The 24572-nt window shown below is 37.3% G+C and overlaps 1 protein-coding gene across 1 annotated transcript in view; it reads right to left on the bottom strand.

Annotated features, from left to right (window-relative positions):
* Positions 1 to 1017: 1017 nt before the first annotated feature.
* The window catches only part of LOC110036482 (DNA polymerase I A, chloroplastic/mitochondrial-like), a 132073-nt gene continuing 108518 nt past the window's right edge, over positions 1018 to 24572 (bottom strand). Inside the window, exons 11-14 of the mRNA XM_020740935.1 lie at positions 18718 to 18810; positions 17309 to 17521; positions 7417 to 7506; positions 1018 to 1480 (exon numbers count right to left, since the gene is read on the bottom strand). Of these exons, the coding sequence (XP_020596594.1) occupies positions 1319 to 1480; positions 7417 to 7506; positions 17309 to 17521; positions 18718 to 18810 (558 nt within the window). The 3' untranslated portion in view covers positions 1018 to 1318. The remainder of the gene's footprint in view (positions 1481 to 7416; positions 7507 to 17308; positions 17522 to 18717; positions 18811 to 24572) is intronic.

The raw sequence follows: 24572 nt of genomic DNA, 5'->3' as shown, positions 1-24572 counted from the left end.
TCCTAAGGTTACGACTATAATATGCTAAATATTCAATTATTAATGACTAGTCTTAATTGAAAATATTCTCTTATTAACGGGAGGGATAATTTTTACAAAATGAGGCTAAATCTCTAATTTGTTTCCTACCTACAATCTTATATGCTTTCTTAAAATTCAACACTCCAAAACTCTCAACAAAATAAAACTATGGATAATTTTTACAAAATGAGGCTAAATCTCTAATTTGTGTCCTACCTACAATCTTATATGCTTTCTTAAAATTCGACACTCCAGAACTCTCAACAAAATAAAACTACAAATAAAAATCAGAGTTCTCAGAGAGCCATCAAAATTTTTGGAGCCTACATGGAGTACATATAAATCTTAAGTATTACGTGTTGAATATGTAAATATATAAGAATTTAGAGATATCTACGTAAACCTTCGTACAATTTTTATCAATCTAATCATAAAATAAAATTATCACAAATAAATTTTAATCAGAATATCCTCTAACTTTTTTTTTCCATCCAACTATCATAGCATCTGAACAGATTCTCAATCTTCCTTCGTTTCCCAACGTCACCACCATTCTCTTCTTACTAATATGATGGACCTTACAGCACAACTCTTGAACGTTTAAAACAACAAAAGGACACTCTTTAATGATGCTATGAACTACTCCCGACACTTCTAAGTGTAATTTAAACTTCTTATTGTAAAGGCTGCTCACTCAATTCATTAGAAAAATTTACATGCATATACCACTCAATTCCTATATATTTACATATTTAACCCTTGAACAACAGTAAATGTCACCTTGCCCGTGCATGAAAAAGGTGTATTCCACCTTTTAAAAGTTTAAATAGTGATATTTTTGATGTGAAATAAAAATAAAGTTTAGGTGTTAGCTATATAAATACATAAGAATTAAGTGGTATGAAAGTAAATGCTCTTAACTTAATATCATACAGAAAATATCTCAGTTCAAACTAAAAGCAGCATCAATCACACAACCTAAACCCTAACTACTGCTAATACTAAACTTTCAAATTAATCAAATCATTTATTCAGAACAGAAACTCCGGCATGGTCTCCACCATTCTGATAACAAAAAATACTCTTCAAAGTCGAACTAAATCAGCCGACGTATAGTCTAAACTTTCCTCTAGATGAAGCACAACTTCGAGGACAAAATCAAGATGAGATGATTTGTAAAATCATTCCACATCGAGTAGCTGTAAGCACTTCAACGGCCATCACAACTTTTGCTCTAGCAATTGAAAAACTGAGAGCAAGATGCTTCAAAAATACAGCTGAATGTCCGAGGGACCAACTACTTGGCAGCATACCAGTTATGGGCACACTTGGCGTCCACAACAAGATCAACCTTGAGTATGTTCGTTCCTTTGAAGGGCTTCGACATGCACTCAACTACTATCACTTTTGCGATCTCCGCAGACTCTGTTGGGCCTTCGAGTATTACTTCATCATGCACCTGATTCCAGGTTAAAGTTTAGCCAAGTCAGACAAACGCCTGAGTTACTGAAGAATTTTCAATTATAACTTATAGCATATATACAATAAAAAAAGGTGGGTTTTGAAAAAATTACTAGGTTCTGAAAGAGCAATAGATAGGAGAAAATGGAAGGAGGACGAATCTATTGAATACATGGTAACAACCAGGAGAATTTTGTTCCTTAACATATCCACATCTTACATATATCATTTTCAATAAGAAAATACAATTAAAACATGATGAGATGATGAATTTTCCTGGTTAAAAAGGTGTTAAGGTACTTTCATTATGGAGTTGTCAATGCTAGTCATCCAGGTTTTCCAAAATTCACAGCCACCCAGAAAAAAAGACAAGCATTAGGCAGAGATGGTAATTGTCCACCATAATACCGTTTTTTTTTAATAGATACTGACCCTCCATGCTTTGTGTGTGTGTGTGTCTGTGTGTGAGTGCGAGAAAGAGATAGAGAGAGCGAGACAGTTCAATGCACATTTTTTGGGACTGAACATTAATAAATCAGTCACTGTTTTGAATTCCCTCGATTAAATCAGGCATAGCACATTTTTTGAGACTGGACATTGATAAATCAGTCACTGTTTTGAACTCCCTCAATTAAATCCGACAAAGCTAAATGGACATTTTTTGGGACAAAGTTAAAGTAGGTCAAACATACAAAATATAATTATTAGTATATGTTCAACATAATTAGTTTTGTAATAATTTCTGTGATAAGGAGATGTAATGAGTAGCAGGGGTTAGCACTTAGTTCAAAAAATTGTAAGTATTAGTGGTTAATAGAGAGTTCATGAGTCCTAGTGAGTCCTTGTAAGTCACCAACCAGAGTAGGGCATCAATCAAATGAAATGAATTACTCCCCTTTCTTTTTGATTCTCTTCTTTCAAATTCTGGAAGGTTCCACCAATATAAGCTTACACCTTCTCCCTCAATTGGTGAAGTTATCTCATGAAGAACTGAGTCATGAGTAAGAGGTTTGGCAAATAATATAATTATGGAATGAATCAGATGCGGTGGTTAGTTGTTAATGCTCCTTCTCATAATTGTGTAGCTGGTATCATATGTTGTGTTAGTGGTCCATAAGTGATAACTGAAAGCCAATTTGGCACACTTTTGTTTCATATTTTTTATTTTTATTTTTTAACATATATTTGATTTGTAAAATTTTTATATGATCTTATTTTTTGTTTTTTAAAAATATAAAAAATACTCAAAACACCTACAAGATATTTTGAGTGTTTTAAAAAATAGCTTAATCAATCGTATTTTTATTTGAATTAAAACACAAATTAAACAAAATAAGAACCAAAATAGAAGTGATCCGAAATGGCCCTTGAATCTATATATACACTCTATTAGAGAATAGAAGGCATCAATCAAATGAACTGAATTAGCCCATTAGTCATTCTCCTCTTCCAACCTCTTAATCCCCCAATTAATGAAGCCATCACCTTGAATTGTCGTTTATATTTCTTCCTCGTTATACTCCAATGATCCTTATAGCGTTTCATTAAGATTGGTGCTCTTCTTTAGCTTTGCCACTGAACACCCAATCGTCATCTTTTTCCTACGATCTTTCTTGACCCAATCTCCTGCTCCTGCATCGAATCTGCCACTACGCACATCTTCACAAATGGCTACATGATGACTTCCAGATCCCAATGTGACTTCTGTCACCTCTCCTAAATACAATGCTACATCCCAATATCAATTCCATCATCAAATTAAGATCAAATTAATCATCACATCATCTCCTTTTGATTTATCGCCAACCTCAAATGCGTAAACCTTGTGTTAAATCCAAATATGTCTGCTAGATCGTGCCTAAGGAATAGAGGGTTGGACCGAGAGGAAAGAAGATTTAGAGACGGAGTGAAAGAGAGAGAAGAAAAAAAAAGTAATACATGCCCCTTTCGAGCAAATCGGGGTGTTCCCGGACTCGTAGACCTGTTTTATTTCATAAAAACTGAGCTTACAAGTGAGAAGAGCCCCAAAAAGCCCCTTTACACGAAAGACCCTCATACTGTTCGATGATACAGAAAGTAAATTAGAATATTACCCTTGCTTCCTTTCATTAAAAGATGATAGTATAGGATATTTTAGTCTTTTACATTAGTAAATTCTGTTGGGTACATGTCCTTCGTCCTTGGTCAGGGAGAAAAAATTGATTGTTTGATTCCTCTATCAAAGGAAAAAAATCCATGGTTTCAGTCCTTCATCGAGGGGAAAGGTGATCTGTCGGAGGGTGAAGTCCTTCGTCGGGGTGGGCGAGGGGCGTAGGGAAAAGACCTCCTTTGGGGGGGCAAAGACCTCTGACGGAGAAAAATTTGATCGAAGGTAGCCAATTTGACAAGACAGACTGCAGATTGTCTCGAGATTCATGTAGATCTTTTTTTAGTATACATATTAAATTCCATAATTTTTCTGCTCCTTGATAGCGACACCTGCAATAAGCACAAGAAAATTTGTAAACCAAATAAATATTAAACACATAATTTGCTAATGATACTATGTTGGGCGCTTCTCGCGTTTGGTGCTGGCATCATTATTGTCGTCACTTGCTAGGCCTGTCATTTTGGAGTTTTTTCTGTCAGAGGGAAGTTGTCGGTGTTTGGTGCCCGTTGGAGAAAGAGTCGGTCGTCAGAGGAAGAGTCTTCCGCCGGGGGGGGAGGGGGGGTGGTTGCGGGGGAATCTTGGAGTTGCTTTCTCAGAGGAGAGTCTTAGAGTTCTGCACCCCTTGTGGAGCTTATCGCTACCAGGTGGGTAATCGTATCTAAGCCATTATTGACGATCAAATATCTATGACATCATTGTCGGTTGTTTCTTATGCCTCTAACCGATCGAATGCTCTTAGCGTCATTGTTGGTTTGACTACCTATGTTGGAGTTTTCGAAGTTTCAAGTGGTCATTGCATTGCATGAACTCCTTGATTTCGCCAAGTCTCGACCCTGAACTATTCACGTAAAGATACAAAATATTATTGAGCACACGTATCATAAAGTGAGCTTTGAGGGAAATAATATATTTGCACCAGAAAAACAACAGTCCATTTGAGGCTGAAGAACTTCATGTGCTTAAAAGAGATTATTGTATTTGTCTAAAATTTTAGAGAAAAATCTCATTTATCAATTTCACACAAATTTAGTTGCAAAATCAAAGTTGTGGTGCATATAAATGTATATATGAATATGTACAGATTTAGTGGTGAGTATATAAATCTTCCCTGATTTGAAATGGCTAGTAGGAGGCGGGTGGCTGGATGAAGGCATCTTGAGTAGTCCGTCAGACGACAGTTTGCTAATCGTAGAATAGTTTGCTGGTAAAACAAATTGAGCAATGTAAAAACATAAAGATATAAGAATTGGGTGGAATTTATAAAAAAAAAAGATGAGAATTAAGTGCTATGTATGTATATAAACCTTTCATATTTCTTCCTTTATGGTATCGGGTTGGAGCAGAGTGGTTGGCTGGAGCAGTGAGGTAGCTGATCGACAGGCAGCCTCCGAATGCATTCATATAGGTGACGTATGTGAATATATAATTTTATAGGAATTAAGGGGTATGTATGTAAATCCTACCTTTTTTGACATGGTCGTTGGGGTTGACGGACGAACGAACATAAATGGCCAGTTGGAGGCTCGTAGTCAGCCGGAGGTTGGTAACTGATGAGGTGATTGGTGTGGAAGGACTTTCGCTTGACTGGACGCCCGATAGAGAGAGAACAATTCTGTGTTATGAAATCTCCGGCCTCTACTTCTGCTATTTCCAGCAACACTGCGCACCGATCAAATTCCAGAGAGGAAAGATCTGCATCCTCACAATCGATGGTGGCGGAGGGGTGGGAATGCACGACACTCTCCCTGGTGAAGTTTCATCATACCTTGAGAGCACTTCAATAGAGTTTTACGATTTGAATGCTTAGGTCTCCCACTACTTCGACCTCATCACCGGAACTGGAGTCAGGGATTCTGCCACAGCCAATGTTATTCACTACTTGCGACAATTCTCGCCAAGCTTTCCGCGCAGAGGAAACCTACCACTTCCTCAGGGATAAAAATAGTCGCTTTTACCTTAAGCCTTCTTTTTTTTCTGCATCTTCTTCATTTATGACGCTCATCCGGCTTCACAGGATGGTGAAAACAGTGCTCATCCCCACCCAACAATAGGGTGCGAATGAGTGATTGCGTCCAATAGCCCGTACATTTTCCGACGGCGCAACCGATCCCGTCGATAATGAGGCTTCGTTGGCCCTTGGAGAGTGTCGAAATGGCAACTATATGCGTATTCAGGCGATCTACAGAAGCATCGAGATGGTCGAGCGACACTTAAAGATTCAAGCGGGTGAAGAAAACAACTGACCGCCCAAAGCTTCCATGCGGTGGAACGGGAGGGGAGTCCAAACAATAAGTTCCACGTGACATAAAAAAAAAAATTGGTTGACGGCAAGAAATCCGTTGCAAGGCAAGTTACTATTATGTTTTTTGCTAGCAACGTCTCTCTTACAAAGTTTTGTCCATTGGTGTTGCTCATCTTCTTGTTGTTGGCACCATCCACGCTCACCGCACCTTTTAGAATATTGATTTCAAATTTATCTGGTAAACCACGCTCAAATAAAAGAGCATTAAACTGAGGATAAAATACTAAGAGAGGGAGAGAGAGAAAGAGAAAAATAAGAAGGGGAAGACTTGCCCCTTTGGGGCGAATCGGGGTGTTCCCGGGGTCGTGAACCCATTTTATTCCATAAAAATAGAGCTTATAAGTGACGGGAGCCCCAAAAAGCACAGTTTATATGAAAAAGTCTTTCTATTTATAGATGATAGGAGTGTCAAACAGTAAATTACAATATTACACTTGCATTAAAAGATGGTAGTACAGGATATGTTAATCATTTGTATTGGTATGTTCTGTCGGGTACCTATCGTCGTCTGAGCCCTCCGACAAGGGAAAAAGTCTTTCGTCTGAGCCGTCCGTCGGGGGGAAAAAGTCCCTCGCCTAAGTTCTCCATTGGAGGGAAAATGTCCTCTGTCGAAGGGACAAGACCTCCGTTTGGGGGGAGGGGGGGGAACCTCTGTCGTAGGGAAAAGTTCTCCATCGAGGGGCAAAGACCTCCGTCAAAGAAAAAGTCGACTGAGGGCAGCCAATTCGACCAAAGTAGACTGTGGATTGCCTTGAGATTAGTGTAGAACATTTTTAAGTATACACCTTTCCTCTTCAGAAATTGCAAAATTTCCACAACCCCTGCTCCATTAGGTGACTTGATTGTAATTTTCATCCACTTGTGGTCGTTGACCCATTTAATTACAATTCACACCCAGTTAGTGTGTTCATTCATCCTTGTATTGTTTATTTCTATAATTATTTATTTAATCGCCGATCAGCTCAAATATTTTGTTGTTGATATTCTATTTACTTGCAATTTTAAATTCCACAAATAATAGAAAACACCCAACTTACCTTTCGAGCGTGCTTCAAGACCTACAAAAATTTCACGAACTCTTTATAGTATGTTTTTTTCAAAGAATAAGGGGATATTTATAGAAATTGCCCAACTCTACAGGTTAAAACTAGCCCTAAGACATATTATATGATGATCTGTATGATAATAACAAATAATAAAGAAAATGCTAATTCATAATAGTTTTAAATTTAAGTAAATGACAAGGAAAATCATATTTATCTAGTCATTATCAATTGAAGTACTGACAATGACAGATTGCATTACATACCCTTCAGGCGTTCATACTTTCACCAATTGACAATCAATCCAATACTGGATTCAAACATCAGAACAAGTTCAAGAGACAATGGTAATAATTGAAACTTCGGTAGATAACAATTACCTATTATTTGAACCTTATTAAAAAAACTACATGGAAAATATTGAAGTCAAAATTAAGAACCTGCAAAATCAACCTCCATCCAAGTTCCTTCAACTGAGTATTCATGTCTATCGCAAGCATTGCACACATAGCAACATCTGCTGCGCTACCCTACCAAATATGAAAAAAATAAAATGTATCAGGCAGATGGAAATAAGGAAAAAAAAAAAAAAAAAAAAAAAAGAAAAACCAAATCACAAATATTATTGCATTATAGAACTTCTGAAATTGTACTCTATAGTTGCCAGTGTCAAATAACCATGGTTAATAACAAGTGAAATTTGAGCAAAATAAAACCAACTTCAACTAATTTTACACAAGGTGCACAGTTAATAGAGTACAATGAGCAGATAGATCATCATAATCGTTGGTATTATCCCACTAAGTATCAAATTTGATTAAGAGTTAAATGCTGTCAATAAAAATATAGTTTTTTATTTACTTCTTGCATTTATGACTTCACTAAATAACAACCATTACGTAATTGTCCAGATAGTAATATTATCGTGGCAGCAATTCTGTAATCTCCCTGCAGCCTCAATTAGATGCCTTCCATTTTTGATACAATACAAGTTCATGTGAGCCAGTACCTGTGTGAGACAGCCAAAAGCCTCCTTCAATATTCCCTTTTTACCAATAGAAACTCTAAGGTCCAATTCTCAACACTCCCCCTTAAGATGGGCAAAAGATATCCACCAAGCCCATCTTGTGACATAACCTAGACAAATCTAATGAACTAAGTCCTTTAGTGAGACAGTTAACCACTTGCTCTCCAATAGCTACATGACTTACCTCTAGTAGCCCGTTATTCAGCTTTTCCTTGATGAAGAATCTATCAATCTTCACATGTTTGGTTCTATCATATTGCACCGGGTTGTTGGAAAAAATGTTGTTTGTTAACTTGTTGTCGCACCAAAACTTCACTTGAGTTCCTTGGCCCATCTTGAGCTCGGCCAACAAGGCTCTTAGTCACATTATCTCGGCAACTCCTAAGATCATGACCCTTTACTCTGCCTCTACCGTAGACCTCACTGCTACAGAATGTTTCTTGCTCTTCCAAGAGACTAAGTTGCCCCCTACAAACATTCAGTATCCTGAAGTGGATCATCTGACATCCACACAACTCGCCCAATCAGTGTCACAAAAGCCCTCAATGTCTACATGCCCATTCTTCCTAAAGATCAACCCCTTCTTTGGTGCACTCTTCAGGTACCTCAGAATCTGATAAATTACATTCATATGATCATTCCTAGGAACAAGCATGTAGCAACTCACCACGCTCACTGCAAAAGAGATGTTGGGTCGAGTGTGAAACTAATAGATCAAACGCCCCCCGATCTCTAATACCTTTCAATATGAACTGGTTTTCTTGCCTTTGCACTTAACTTGACCTTTTGGTCAATTGGAGAAACTGCATGTTTGCACCCCAACAAGTCTGTTTTGGTGCGAAGATTTACTACATATTTTCTCTGGGACAGGCCATCACCTCAAGTCCAGATGCCACTTCAATCCCAAGAAAACAATTGAATTGTTCAAGATCCTTCACCTCATACTGTTTGCCCAATCTTATTTTAGTTGATCAACCTCTCATCACTATTGACAATAATGTCATGAACATACACAACAAGAATAGTAATGTGACCTTCATGTTGTCGAAAAAATACCATATGGTCTGCATTGATTTGTTGATATCTCATGCCCACCAAAGTTCTTCTAAACTTGTCAAACAAGACTTAAAGAGACTGCTTCAAGCCATACAGTGACTTCCTAAGATTACACACTTTGTCCATTGTCTGGATTGTACCGAATCCTAATGGTATTTCCATATATACCTCTTCCATTAACTCACTATAAAGAAATACATTCTTCATATCAAGTTGGTATAAGCTCCACTTACCATTCACTTACAGAGAAACTAGTTTCCTCGCGAAGCCCATCTTGGCTACTGATTCAAAGTTTTTATCATAGTAAATGTCATGTGTTTGACTATACCATTTCGCCACCAGTCAAGCTTTGTACCGCTCCACCTTCCCTTCTAGAGTTTGCTTCACTTGAATATTCACTTGCACTCAACTACTATTTTCCCCGATGGTTATGACATTATCTATCATGTTCAGTTTTTATCGAGAGCCCTTAAATCTTCATGCATAGCCACTTTCCACTTGGAATCCTCCTTAGCAGCCTGCCAACAATCGAGTATGGAGACAGTGTCTAAAGATGCAATGAAATGCTCCATATAAAGGTGATATGTTAAAATATGAAACAAAATTAGGAACGCATGTTCCCACCTAAAATGATAGGAGGATGTCTCGCATTGTTGCAAGAGATCCTCCTTAAAGTTGGGGACTAGGAGAAGGAGAAATCATATCACATGGGAGTTCTCGCGCGTGCATGTTGTGATCACATCTTGGCTTCCCTGGTTAGCTCTAATAGCGATTGTATCACGAGGATTAATGATGCATACCCGTCGTTGCCGTCCCATTTAGCCGTAATCGCGATTGTATCACGAGTTTTTTAGGTTACAATTCCATGGTTGTCATCCCAGTTATCTCTAGTCGTGGTTGTATTGCGAGGTTTCACGCTCGTTGTCGTCTCAAATAACTCTAGTTGTGACTTTATCGTGAGTATTTCACGCCGTAATCCCGTGGTCCTTTTCGCGACCATATCGCAATGATCAGTGGGATCCCGAGTACAACGAGTCCCTGTCCGTCGTGATCCCGCGTGGTAGATGGAAACTTAGGGTCTCTATAGGCGAATGTCAATCCCGACCGTCCGAAATGGCTAGGGTTTTGTTGGATAACAAAAAGAAAGAAATATTCCAAACCCAATCTATACATTCATAACATTTTAAATAGGGTATTACAATGTTTTATAGATAAACCCCTAGACTTCTGCAATATTCTCTTTTTATCAATAGGACCCTAAATAAGGTCCAATATTCAACACACTACCATTCCAGTCTTCCATCAGACACAAAATTATCCAATAATACAGACTGTTTCCACGCTCCTTACATAGCCACGCCATGCTCTACCGCAGAGTTTTCAGTTTAGGAACATGGCTTTGGTTTTTTCCAGGTGTTTGCTGCATCGTGCACTTCCAATTTATTGTTTATGCCATTTGCTGCTGTTTTGATCCCAAATTCTACCGTCCTAAATAGGATAGGAAGCAGAAAGAAATTTTATGGCCAGCCTATCCATAATTATTTCAGCAGTTCTTTAACTCTCCACGAGAAGAATCTACGTTCTTGCACTCACTTAAAACAGCTCCCATCTCCCCTCCAACAACCATTCAAGATACCCCGCAAATTTAAATATGTAATCCTTAATCTTCTTCAAAATCTCCTCAAAATTCTCCATTTTATATTGAAATTTAAAGTTTTAAAGTCAAGGTTAAACGTTTAAATAGAATATTGAATTCATGACAACCTTTCCTAAAATTTCTCCACCGTATCATCTCTTTTGAACTCAAAACTCATTATTTAAGTTATTTTAATCAATTTATGACATACTCCACAAATTTAGCCCAACTTATTCTAGCCGAAAACCAAGACCTCCTTATTGCTTATTAGATTGAGGTCGTTGTTCACAACAACCAACTGGAACTAGTGGTCCCCCTGACCCACAATTTATAGTTCTCAACTTTGGCAACATTCCGTTTTAATCAAATCCGCCATAACCATTTCCGGCAGCAAAACGTGGATGATTTTTGGCCCTGCTGTCAATCCTTCATGCAGTCAAAAATATTTCATGTTCTCTTGTTGCTGCCCCCAATTTCTACAGCATCACTTCTTGTTCTTGTGGAGTTCTACTGCATCTCCCTGTTGTGAAAACAGAATTTTACGAAAACCGCAGGAACACTAGGAAGCTTGCATTTCTTCTGAAAAAACCTTGCAAGCAGACTCATAATTGATCATTATCTAAAATAAAGGTAAAGATCTCCCTTTGAGAGCTTAGTATTAAGCCTAGGAAATTCCATATACATGGGGGCAAGAGTTCCTTAACAAAACTTTACTGCATCATAAGCCAAAACGAGAGAGAGCACTATCATATCGAGTTTGTGCGCTTCAAATTAAATATGCAGAGTTCTGCCCACTTTATTTACAATGCTTCTTTCACTCTATCTACACTGTTCAAGCATTTCCTTCTGCATCATATGACTATGGTTAAACCTATTGTATTTTGACTATTGTGTAAACATAATTAATATGTCAAGTTTAAATTATGTATAAAAGTGAATTTTATTGTCAGCAAATAAATCTTGTCAGAAACTTTTTCGATAGAATTTTACCTACTACTTATATCTTTGCATTTCTAACATATCACTGTATCTGAAATCATCTCATGATCATGGCTATATCTAAAAGATGGTCTCAAGGAGACGGTTACCTTAAATATCAAAAAAATGAGTATGAAAATCTTTATGTTCCCAAAAGAATAAAGGACGAAATTTTTTACATTTCATTGGAGACATGAACTATAAGTATCCTAACCGTAATATAATGATAGATGTTTTAAGAGATTTCTTTGATCGACACCAAGAGAAAGAGAGCTGAGAGTGATCTAGAATGCACCATCATTGAATGATATGAAATACATCCAAAAAAAAAACTGTCAATTGGCACTCAAATTGAGTTTAGACCTAAGTATTAAACTAAATGTACAGGTAAAAAGCTTCTGAAAGTTATGGGATCTTCTAATTATCATGACCTTATTTTCAGTTGACACAAATGTTTGTGCGCCAGTCCCAGATGTGGAACTTTCAGCATTACTCAGACCCACACAGAAGGACTGAACCGGGCTTGCTCAATTTCTTCTCCTAGCCAGCTCAGTTTTTCTAGCTACCTCAGTTTTTCTAACTTTCAAGAGTTGGACTGACCACTTAGGGTCTTATTTAACCTTATCTAGATTACAATAAGGACTAATTGCTTGAAGACTAAATATTTATTTTGTTGTAGACTAAATTAGACAGTTTTGTTTGGATTTATACTAGCCTGAGAGTTCTTCTCAGATTTCACTTCTTTGGAGCGTCTTAAACTTGCTTGTACAAGGTACATTGTTAGAGCGCAGGTGTGAACCCATTTGATGTTGCCATCATTCTGATTCTCGCTGTTGAACATCAATTTTCTGCTTTCCTTCACTTCGGACATGAGCTGCTCTCTATTTTACTTTCTCCAACACTTTGGTGAGTCACATACTCTTCCCTTCCTTGATCCTACAACCCAATACTTAATCCTTTTACACCTACTAAAAATTTTAGAATTGTATCATTTGATACATAGCCAAATCACAATCATAATTCCCAACCCTAACCAAAAACCTTCGAAGCCTAACAGTTCTACCTCCAACAAAAACAGTCGCTACACCCTCCAAATAAACTTAAGCTTTTGGCCAATCCTAGCTCCAAAAATTTCAGGCTGGTCAAAAATCTTAAAGAAGAGTAAACCACCACACCGCCAAGATGAAACCCCCAAAATAATATTCAAAAGCTTACCATGGAGGATATGCAGTAAGAAATCCTCCCATTGTAAAGGAGGCTCATTATTTTTGAAAGAAGACAACAAAAGGAAGTCATTCATAATAACAATGGTGACCACCCAAATAAACAAGATGATGAAAATCCTATTTATCAATAAGTCTCAAGCGATGAAAACTAAATGCCACATTGGTTCAATGCTGAGTATACAAGGAGAGAGGTTGACTTAGGAGTGAAGGTTGATTTGTTGGACTTTAATTGTATGAATTAAAGTGAGTTTATTGAGTGTTTTTAAACTATGAAATGAATATTTCAGTATAATGACATTAAACCTGAAAAAAAATCGAACTTAACTAAATCAAATTAAAAAAAAATGCTTTTCTATGGTGGGAGCATCGGAGCCCAAAAACCGCCTGCGACAGCACGGGGGAAAGAGAAAAATCACGACGTTGTCTAAGATGAAGGAAATGCAAAACAAGTATCTTCTAACATATTACTGACATGATATAATCTTGAGACTTCATCATTTACAATAAAAGAAGTTATCAGTAGAGAAGTGCACTAATGAGTTTGACTAATTCATGTTGAAATGCATCTAGATGAGAACATCCTAACCCTATGTCTTTGAAATTTGAGGCAATTCTACTGATAATTTGATATAGTTACCGCCTTACCAGACCTTAAAATGATATCAAAACCTTAACCTTAAAGGTGAAGAAGCAGCACAATCGTAGCAGAATCAGTCCACCCTTCAAGTAAGATTCCATCACGAGGTCGGGCAGTAAGAGCACATCAACCAAATTATTAAGGTTTGCCCCTCTTGCTAAGAAACCAACATAGGAGGAAACAAAGTTTGATCGTACCAACACTTATAACCCAACCAAAAAATATTTTTAAGTGTCAAGGATAGGGTGCATTTCATTCAATTGCTCAAAAAAGATATTAATTTTCTTTTACTGAGCAGGATATAGTAGAAAAAATAGATAGTGGAAACTTAGGAGAGGAATACTAGTTTTCTATTGAATATTAAGAGATGCTTGTGATTTAACAAGTTCTCCATAACAAGCTTGAGAAGGGGTAACAGTGGGTCACAGATAACATTTTACATACCGGTAATACTGTGAAAGGGAATGTGCAGTCTCATTATAGATGAAAGTAAATGTGAGTAGCGTCAATTCTGATGATGAACAAGTTGAGCCTCACTATACCAAAGCATTCACAACTTTATTCCTTTGTTAGAAAAAGAGAATGAAATTAGTGCTGACAATAGATGTCAGGTAGAATTTTCTATCAGAGACAAGCTACACGATCATATGTGTTATAATGTCATGTCTATGGATGCATGTCACATTCTATTAAGTTAATTGTGGTAATATGTCAGAGGTAAACTTAAAGATGGACACAAAATACGTACTCATTGATCAAGTACAGGAAGTGTATTATACTTTTGCTAATGAAGGAGTCAGAAATAATAAGTACTCAAACAAAAATGGAAGCTATAGTGACACAGAGCGAATACTTGAGGTAGTGTGGCCACCATTGGACAAAACATCAAATAGCAGGATCAGTTTTGCAAAAGATAAATGTGGTTAACAACACTTTGCAAAATCATCTCAATTATTTAATGGGAATGAACATCAAATAGCAGGATCAGTTTTTCCTTAGATTGACTTTATCTATAATATGTCCATCAATTAGTCCATATGTCACAATCTCTTTGAGATTGCATATGAGAGGAATCCTCTCACATTATTGTAATTAGTACAAACACTTTCAACAATTGAGCTTAGGCCAGAGTTAGAGATATTTAGATTCTACTTGAGCAGGTAAGAAATGAAATTGCCAAACAAAACACCAAGTATCAGAGCAAGATATCAATATTAGGATGCTATGATTTTCAAGAAAGGTGACTTGGTGTAGATTAAATTGAATGAGAGATTTCCTGTAGGTTTTATCTAGGAAGCTCAAGCTGAGCTCTGATGGTCTCGTCTATTTAGGATTATAAGAAGATTATGATAATGCACACAAGCTTGATTTGCTAGAAGATTACAATATTTATGCTACCTTCAATGTCATTAAGTTGTCACTGTGCTAAGAGGGTGTAGATGTTTCCAATGAATAAAACAAAGCTTATCTTACCTCGGGAGAATGACACAGACGTTTTGATTTTCATCCCATTGCTACACGGAAGGACCGAACCAGCCTGGCTACATTTCTTCTCCCAGTTGGCTCGATTTTTCCATCTTTAAAGAGCTAGACCAATCCTTTAGGGTTTTAATTTACCTTAACTAGGTTATTATTGGGGTTAATTGCTTGGAAACTATATATTTGTTTTGTTGAGGACTGGTTTAGAAATTTTTGTTTTGAATTTATGCTGGATTGAGATTTTCTCTTAGATTTCTCTCTTTTTGGAGACTATTTACAACTTTTCAAAGGAATGCATTTGTATATTGTTGGAGGTTAGGTGGTCAACCCTTTCGATGTTGGCATTGCTTCAATTCTCGCTACCAGACAGCAATTTGTTGTTGTCCTTCGCACAACACAACAATTGCTGCCTTTTTCCCTTCTTCGTCTCTTTGCCGAGTCACATACTCTCACCCTGCTTCATCCTAAACCCTACCCAATCCTTATAATGATATTTTTACACTTTCTAGAAAAATTAAAACGATGTCAATGAATCTTTTCAATTCTATTTAATCATCAAAAACCTTCATATAAGGTGGAGCTTGAACCAAAAGCCAAAAATAAATCCCAATGCAACACTGAAACCTACACAAGATATGATTTATGAATCTAAATTTGATATCGAATCTGATTTTATATTTGAATATAAATTTGTTTTTGAGACCTAAATAGTTGCCAAATCACTTAAAGGATTTCCTAAAATTCCGTCAAAACGACATTTAGCAATGTATTAATTTTGCATTAGGTTCTCAATTTTTTTAATAATTAGCTAATAAGGACTTGATTCAGTATGTTGAATTGCGTAGACAAGTTCATAATCTATAATTGAAACAACTTTTTGAGTTCATTCCAACACATAAGCATGGAAATATGGAGTTGCATTCTTCATTAGTCTTGCTCATAAATTGTATGTTGAGTGTAAAAATGAATTTTACATGCATGATGAGAGTAAAAATGAATGTTCATCATAGTGCTTGGGGTTACAATGAAGTATATTATATTATTGTTTAGGGTTAAAATGAAGTAATATTACACTTCAGTTTATGTGTCTATACTTCAGTTGTGTTGTACAACACCAATAAGAAACTACCTACCAAAACATGCCCATTTTATAAGATTGTTGGAAAGTTTGATTCTAATGCTCATCTACTCGCATTTATTAGTTTCATTTATGTGTTAGGACATTTAAGTATTTCAACAATTTGGAAAGATTATTTATTACCCAATAATTGCAAGGTTTTCTAAATTCAAGTTCATGCTATTCCTATAGATAGTTCTTGTAACCTCCTTTAGACATAGTTGAAGAATGTAATTAGTGATTTCTTCATCTTCTAAACTAGCTCCATTTTTTTCAGTGACAATGAGATGCCACCCTTCTAATAATGAATCAAAAGACAGTCATAGTGGATTCTCTAGGTTAATTATTCTCCTTTTATACCAGTTCTAGAGTTACAACAACCACTAATCCATTAAAGTAAACCCTAAAGACCATTATTTTTATGCTCCCTATGTTTCCATTCCATAAAATAAGTTTTCCATGGCAAAAACACCTAACATAAAGGCATACTCGATTCATGAGGATCTTGAAAACAAAGATTTAAGAAAGTGGTTGATGTATAAAATCATAAGCTCACATTATGATCTATTTCCATGATTGTACCCACAACATTTAGCTCACAAGCAATGTAACTATTGCTCAATAGTGAATTAATGAAACCTAGCAAACTACACAAAAAGGTGTGCCATCATACATAACAAAGCATGGCCTAGATCTAACTTTAAAAATCAAATCTCCATAGCCAACCTATTGCAATATTATAAGCTCTGCAAGGGATTCAAGCTAACAATTAAAAATCATACAATCAAATCAAAATCATTCGATCCCTCGTTCCTTAAAAGCATAAAGTTGAACAAAAACTTCGAATGATTTACTCTCATCTTATACAACATACCAACCAGCCCTAGTTAGTTTTAAAAAAGCATTCTGGGCTACTCTGAAGACAGCTTCGATCTAAAAAATTTACATGAACGCCAAGAGTTTCCTATAACTTTAAGATACTAAAGTTGAAATTTAAATGGAATGCAGCTATTATGTCATCAAAACCATCAGAAATCATATAAATGTAACAAATATCAAAATACAAAATATATGATAAAAAGCAAATTATAGGTCTAACGGTTACTCCAATTTTTCAGGGGATACAGACAACAAAGCTGCTAAAAGCTAGAATTTGCTTAAAAGTTAACAAATTACCTGAACTGGAGTATTAATTGCAGCTCGTTCAATGTGGCCTTTTTGAGCGTTACTCACGTTAGCTACTGATGGAAAGCGACGTGCACGGCCAAGCAAAGTATGAACATACTGCTTGGTTAGCATATCCTTTTTGCGTTCTTCTTGCCATCTTAATACTTCTTGTCTGTCCTTGTACCATAATTTTACTGTTTCCTTGGCTTCCTTGAGCGACACCTAAGGAGAAATAATTATCTAAAATGATAGCACATAGTACATGCATATTAGTGGAATTTAAGATCAACATATCAAGTTTGCAAGAAACTACAATTTATTATTACAATTTGATACTTGAAAAGAAAATGATTAAAAACTCCAAGATGAAATCAAGATTAGAAATCTAACGCAATGCAAAAATATGAAGAAGATTTTTTCATGTAAAACTAAAAGCATATAAATGCATGTACACACACACATACACACATGCATACATGCATGCATGCATGCTAGACATGGTATGATAGCTATCGTAGGCAAATGAGGATCACTGGCCACAACATACATAGATACATGCGTTTATATTACTTCAACCATGAGTATTCATTCATGCAATGATTGTCAAATTCACATCTCATGGGCACCATACCTTCATCACACCAGCCCTCCCCCACATATCTTTCCAAAATTAGTGGTCTATATCTTTCCTGAATCTCCACTTGATATTTTTTTCTAAGGCTCTCTGGCATTATCCTAGCAAAATGACAAAATATCTTTCAAAACTTATAACAACAATCTTGTCAAAGCCCACTAAATCCTAACAAAAATAATTCTATGTAACAATTTTCCTATACTATGTCTAAGTTTTTGGCCAAAGCTATCAAATTTGTGCCAAGCTGTACATGTTCATCTTCTCTCTTGCAATGCTTGGCGAACTATCCTTCTCCCTTCCCAGTTTCATATTGTCCTTTTCCCCTATGCCACCACTTGTCTTTATTTTTCTACAACTAGTATTTATATTTTGTTATAATTATTTAACACCATGAGAAACTAATAAACCTAACATCTTATTATTTTTTTCAAGCAGCATAACCTAATTTACTTCACGTAGCACAAGAAAGAATGCTAACTCTCAAGCACAATCATACGGCTTGAGAATCATGATAGCAGATACACTAGTGCTGTATTATACACTAAAAATGATGCCATTCCTCCTGTAAATACTAAAACTTCATATGTAAGGACATAACAAACCTAACTGCCTATTAAGGACTACCATTCTAAGCTTAAAGCATAGATCTTCAATACCAAAGCCATATGCAATAAAATTTAAAACAACTCAAAAATAATAGGCAAGAATCATATAATTGTAAAATTACTGCAATTTTTACATCAAAATCAACAGACTAGCAATTTTTTGCTTCAGCAACACATACCTTCCAGTCTCTTGAGAGCCCTACAGGAGTTTTTCCATAAGCAATGGAGAAATTAAGCATTTTTGCCTTCCTCCTTTCAGCAGCAAAAGCATCCTGCCCAAAAATAAACATAATTTAACAAAATCCATAACACAATCAACATAATCATCACTAAGAATTGTCACAAAAAATATATGGGATAACCTTCACAAATCTTTCTTGGTTGTGCCCGTCTGCACTAGTTAAGCATTAAATTAGTGCTAACAATTTGGCTTTCATATTTCTCCAAACATACCTATGCCGCAGCTTTGTTTCATGACAATTAAGCTCATTTGTAAAGTCTCCACAGTAAAAAGGAATAACATTAGTTATAAATTTACTCTCTACAATTTCCACTATAACACAACGCGCAAAATACTAAAGCGTTCCTCCATAACTGGAAATTTATTTTTTTGTTCAATTTTATCTTGAGCAATGAATATATAATATTTAAAATTGAATTTACTCTCGACATTGCATCACAAGAATATCTTTAAAAATACTATGCCTCCCCTTAAAAAAAAATGATTAATGTCTATCTTAGGTACTAGCCAATAGATTTTTCCATTTCACCCAGCATAATTTAGCTACTAACCACATTGCTAAATACACATTGATGTTCACCAGGATCCAAGCTTTGGAAAAAGCAAATTAATATGAACTGGGAAAGCTCAAGCAAGTTCTAGCAAAGTCTTTATTTATTTAGATTCCAAATTCCTCTAGAATGTAAATCCACTTTTTTTCTTTGGTTCCTAAACCATGGTGTTCTATCACCTGGTGAAACCAATATCATGCAACACAATCTCATCCTTCTCAGAGCCCTTGCTAACCCAAACGGTATGTGAATAACTTGTTTAAAATATTTTTAGAAATCAGAAGAAAATCAATCATCATTCCAACATCTTCATTAGGATTTGTTGACCTCGCTTTCGGTCGAGGTGCAGTTTTCCCCTCCTTAGTAGCCTAGGATCTAGCCGTAGAACCTTTCTGTCGACTACTCCTAGAAAACTAGTGAAGAAGCACTCCCCGTTAGCAATTTTGAACTTTTCTTCGCTCGACTTGACGTTCCATATAGTAGTTTTGACCACTATTGCTTAGCAGGTAAAACTACTCTAAACATTGCTTAGCAGGTAAGACTACTCTAAAGGAACTCAGGGAGTATTCCTATAGGATTGTCGGCCTCAGGATTGGTTGTAATCATGACTGTACGCGTTGTTTTGGCGCCGCCGCGCTCTTCGTCGTCCTATTTAATCGAATTCGAGGCTAGTTTTTGACGTGATTCGGACTGCGACGTGTTTTTGACCTGAACGACGACGAGGTTGCCCGGACGACTCCGTATGACAAAACGGACCAGCGCTCGTGGACCTCTGCCCTAGCCGAGGTTCGCTCGGTTTCGCCTGGCCCACTCCTTCGTGCCGTTGGAGCCTCGCTCCCGCGCTCGTTCCTCTCGCACGCGAGACAATCTCGCAGACGACCCATCCTCTTATCATTGCCGAGGATCGTATCCTCTGCGAGGATCGTATCCTCTGTTCTTGACTCTCCTTGCCGCAAAGCGTGGCCTCTGCGAGGATCCTATCCTCTGCCTCTCGCACGCCCGTATGGAGGCGTCTGCTCCTCTCGATCCTTCGAATCGTATACAATCTCCTAATCATTCCTTCTCCTGTTCTCTGCTCTATAAGAGGCTTTCGTTGGTGTGTTTCAGGGGGTCGAGAAATTTTCGAAACGAAGGGAAAACTCTACTCTCCTTGCCGCAAAGCGTGGCCTCTGCGAGGATCCTATCCTCTGCCTCTCGCACGCCCGTATGGAGGCGTCTGCTCCTCTCGATCCTTCGAATCGTATACAATCTCCTAATCATTCCTTCTCCTGTTCTCTGATCTATAAGAGGCTTTCGTTGGTGCGTTTCAGGGGGTCGAGAAATTTTCGAAACGAAAAGAAAACTCTTGCCAAATTTCATTCTCACTTTCTTCTTTAGTTCCTAGTGCTGGAGTTGACTTCCTCTGGCTGTTGAAGAGGAGTGAAGATTGTGAAGTATTCTCTTTCTGAAATCCCTGTATTACATTCTGCTTTAAGGAGGTACCTTCCTCCCCCCTTTGCGCCTTGCTTCCTTTCGGTTTTTTCTCTGTCGAGCCACTGAGAATGGCTCTGTTGGATGGAACAGCATGCTAGTTTATTATTGCGCCTATACTTTGAGATATTTATTACTTGAGCATGTGAAAATAGAATAGCAGACATGTTTAGGGGCTGGACATGATTGTTTGCTTAATATAATGAGAATGTGGCATGTTATTAGCTTCTCTCTTTTCTTTCTCTTTTTTACTTAAAGCAACTGGAAATGTGATGAATATGGGCTCTGAGATAACATATGCTCCTCTGCAATACATGTTGGGATGCACTACGAGGCTTCTCTTTTTTTTATTCACTCTTGCTTAGTATGAAGTATTGGAAAACTTGCTTTGCTTTTCATATATATGTGGAATTCGGTTTTTGATTCCTTGTGGATTTTCCTGGCATGAAATGCATGCTATGAAGAAATTCATCTTGATTTGGGAAAGTTCTACAGCTGTTCTTGTTCGAAACACGGGTGGCCCTATGTTTTGATGTTTTGAAGGCATGAGGATGTTTTCTAGATTTTGTTGTGGCCGGGTTCTGAGCTTTAGCTGCTGTTTGGTTTGGCTCCTTGTAGCTTTTTCTTACTTGAAATACATGTTGTGAGAAAATCTATTTCACTTGGAAGTGTCTTATATCTTGCTTTGATAGTTTGGTTTGACTCATTGAGAAGGGGAAAGGAACATCTTTCATGCTTAGAACAATTATATTGGTAGCTTAAAATTATTTTTCATGCTACTGTTACAGTTTAAAACATATTTTGGCTACATATTTTGATCTTTCAAAGGCATATGAGTATTCTTTAACCCTTGGATGGCATGGGCTTTGAACTTTTACTCTGGTTGGGTTTTATTTTGACCTCTATTGGTGCCCGGTTTCATTATGAGGTGGCTGGGTGTGGATTTGTTATTATGGTTTCATTTGTTGGCCTTCAAAGGTTGGGTTTGGTCTCTATTAGAGCTCGGTTTTCACTTTGGAAGGGTTGGAGGTTGAGCTTTGGGTTTTGGTTTTGGTTAAGGCTTTGTCCTAGTTGTTTGAACTTCATTTATGGACCTTGAGGGGTCTGTTTTGGCTTTGTCTGGGTGCTCAGTGTGCTGGTTTAGCTCCTACCAGAGAGCCTATTTTTAGGCTTTATACTTGTCCCTACTCGAAAGTCTTGGTGGCTGCCCTGTGCTTGCTTCTGTCTCTACCCGAGGGCTGGCTGGGGGCTCAGTTTGGCTTGTCTTAGGCCCTTACCCGAGGGTCTAGCTTGTGTTTTTTTTTTTGGGTTCCTATTTGTGAGCCTTAGTGGCTATCCTGAGTTGTTTCCTACTCCTATTCGTGAGACCTATTGAGGGTGCTCAATTTGATTTGGTCCTTCTTGTTGGGCTTGAATGGCTTGAATGTTATTGATGAATCAAATTTGTCATCCCAAAAATTATAATCATTTTATTTATCCTCTTATGTATGTCGAGGGAGCATAGTAGCCATTGGTGGTTCTTTTGGTTGCCTCGGCTGTGAGCCTTAACAGCTCCCCCATTCCTTTTTGGTTGCCTTAGTCGTGAGCCTTACTTGTTGTTACTTGGGTTGCCTTTGGTCTTAGGCCTTAACAGCTGTCCCCTGCTGCCCTGAACCGTGAGCCTTAGTAGTTGCCTCCCTTGTGAATTGCCTTGGCCGAGATGGCCGAGATCCTTGGCTGTTGTTCATCTATTTGTTGAAGCCCGACCGTGAGCTTCTATGTGGTTTTAGCCGGAGGATTTCATGTTTATTTGATACGAGGAGATTTTCATTAAGTCTGGAATTGAATAGCTTTAATGTTGGCATGATTTTTGGAAGTATAAGTGGTCTTCGTCTTAAGGTTATTTTCCTTTTATTTAAATTGTGAAGTTCGGGAGATTTCAAAATTTTATTTCGGGAGAATACTTGGTTGAGACGAATTGATTTCATAAAAGATATCTTTGGGGTTTGGATACCGACGTTAGGAAGTCATTTTGACTTGGGTTGATCCACTTATGAAAACGTGAGAAAATGATACCCTTTCAGATTGATTCAAGGATCTTCAGGCTTTCCTTTTCAGATCTTTCGTCACGAGTTTTGAGAGCTGATTCATCATTCATTCTTTTCGATGTTTTAGGTGAATCAGTCACTCCTCTCTCTCACCCCATTTTTGTTCTTTTTTTCCTTGCTTCTTGGTTCGATTTTTGATGCTTAAGTCCGATACACACTCCTCTCTCTCACCCCATTTTTGTTCTTTTTTCCCTTGCTTCTTGGTTCGACTTTTGATGCTTAAGTCCGATACATAAGTGTCCACGTATAGCCTTTTGTTATACGTGAAACCATCAAGCAAGGTCGCAAGTAGGTTGGTTTTGTTTTGGGGCTTAGGGCGGTGATGACAAAGACACACCAGAGATATAGCAGAATGATATGTCATCCTATGACATTGGGATCTGATTCAAGAACCCATCAGGATCCGATTCAGGAACCCGGTGAGCTGTAGGATGACAATATCATTCACCGACACAAGACTAGCAGGAGTTGACCCGAACCTTCTTAGGTTGTTGGTAGTCTTATGCCCGATAGCGTGATCGACTTGTGGACAACTACTTTTCAAAATTGATAAAAACAAATTTGATAAGAACAAATACACTTTTTTCTAAAATAAAAATATATTTTTCGCTACAAACAAAATTGATACAGCCCACTTTTTGCATGTTTTAAACCTATGTGCATGCTGAAAATATAAATTTTAAATACATTTTAAACATCGGTTGTCCACTTGTCAATCACCTGTTTAGGCTAGTACCCTCCTGAGTTAGGTTCGATAGGACACCCTTCTAGTTGAGTGTCGGGCTTTATACATCTTATACATCCGGGTAATCGAGTAGCCTTCGACGACCCTCGAGTACTTATATATAGTTGAGACCCGAGTGCTTGCGGTCCCCTCTTTTTGGACTTTTTCATATGTATTATCAATTTTTTTGGACAAAGCACTAGCGGTCCTTTTTCGGGATTTTTCCGTGTTTTTTACGATTTTAAGTCATTTGTCGATTCGTCGATTTCCTCGCATTTCTCTTGTCGTGAGTCTTTTGACGATCTTTCTCGAGATTTCTGGACGATGTTTCTTTAAAGCATTTCAGTCTGTTTCCTCAAATTTTGTTGCTTGTACCTGTTGCATCAATTACACCTAAGAAACAGAGAATCTCCCAGGTATATAGGTTTGTTTTATGTTTACAGCATGTTATTCTCTTATAATCACTTCCCTGCTGTACCTTTTACTTTTCTTTACACTGCATATTGTACTTCTTTCTTTAATGCATACTCTATTGCTTGTTCTGTGCTACATACCCTACTGTTATGCAATGCTATACACTATACAACGTCAATGTGTTATCTATAAAAATATCTGAATAACTACAACCATAGGGCTGCTGGATTTGACATTATAAACTGACACCCTAGAAAACAAACTCGTCACGACAAAGAGCTTGGAACTAGCGCGCTGGGCAGTACGGTTATCTTCAACAACAGAACATGTCTTCCCCAACTAAATCATTACTTTTCAAGAAATTAAAATAACAATCCATAGGATTTCGAGGTTGTTCGCCTAGCGCAACATAAATCCTCAAACTTTTCGTTAGGCATTTGTATAACTCAACTGTACGATCTAAGCCCTAACCAATCCTCAAACTTTTCGTTAGGCATTTGTATAACTCTACTGTACGATCTAAGCCCTAACTCGCTTTAGGATTCTG

Source organism: Phalaenopsis equestris, unplaced genomic scaffold, assembly GCF_001263595.1.
Source record: "Phalaenopsis equestris unplaced genomic scaffold, ASM126359v1 Scaffold207373, whole genome shotgun sequence".
In the NCBI taxonomy this organism is placed as follows: Eukaryota; Viridiplantae; Streptophyta; class Magnoliopsida; order Asparagales; family Orchidaceae; genus Phalaenopsis; species Phalaenopsis equestris.
This window is presented reverse-complemented; position numbering and strand designations above follow the sequence as displayed.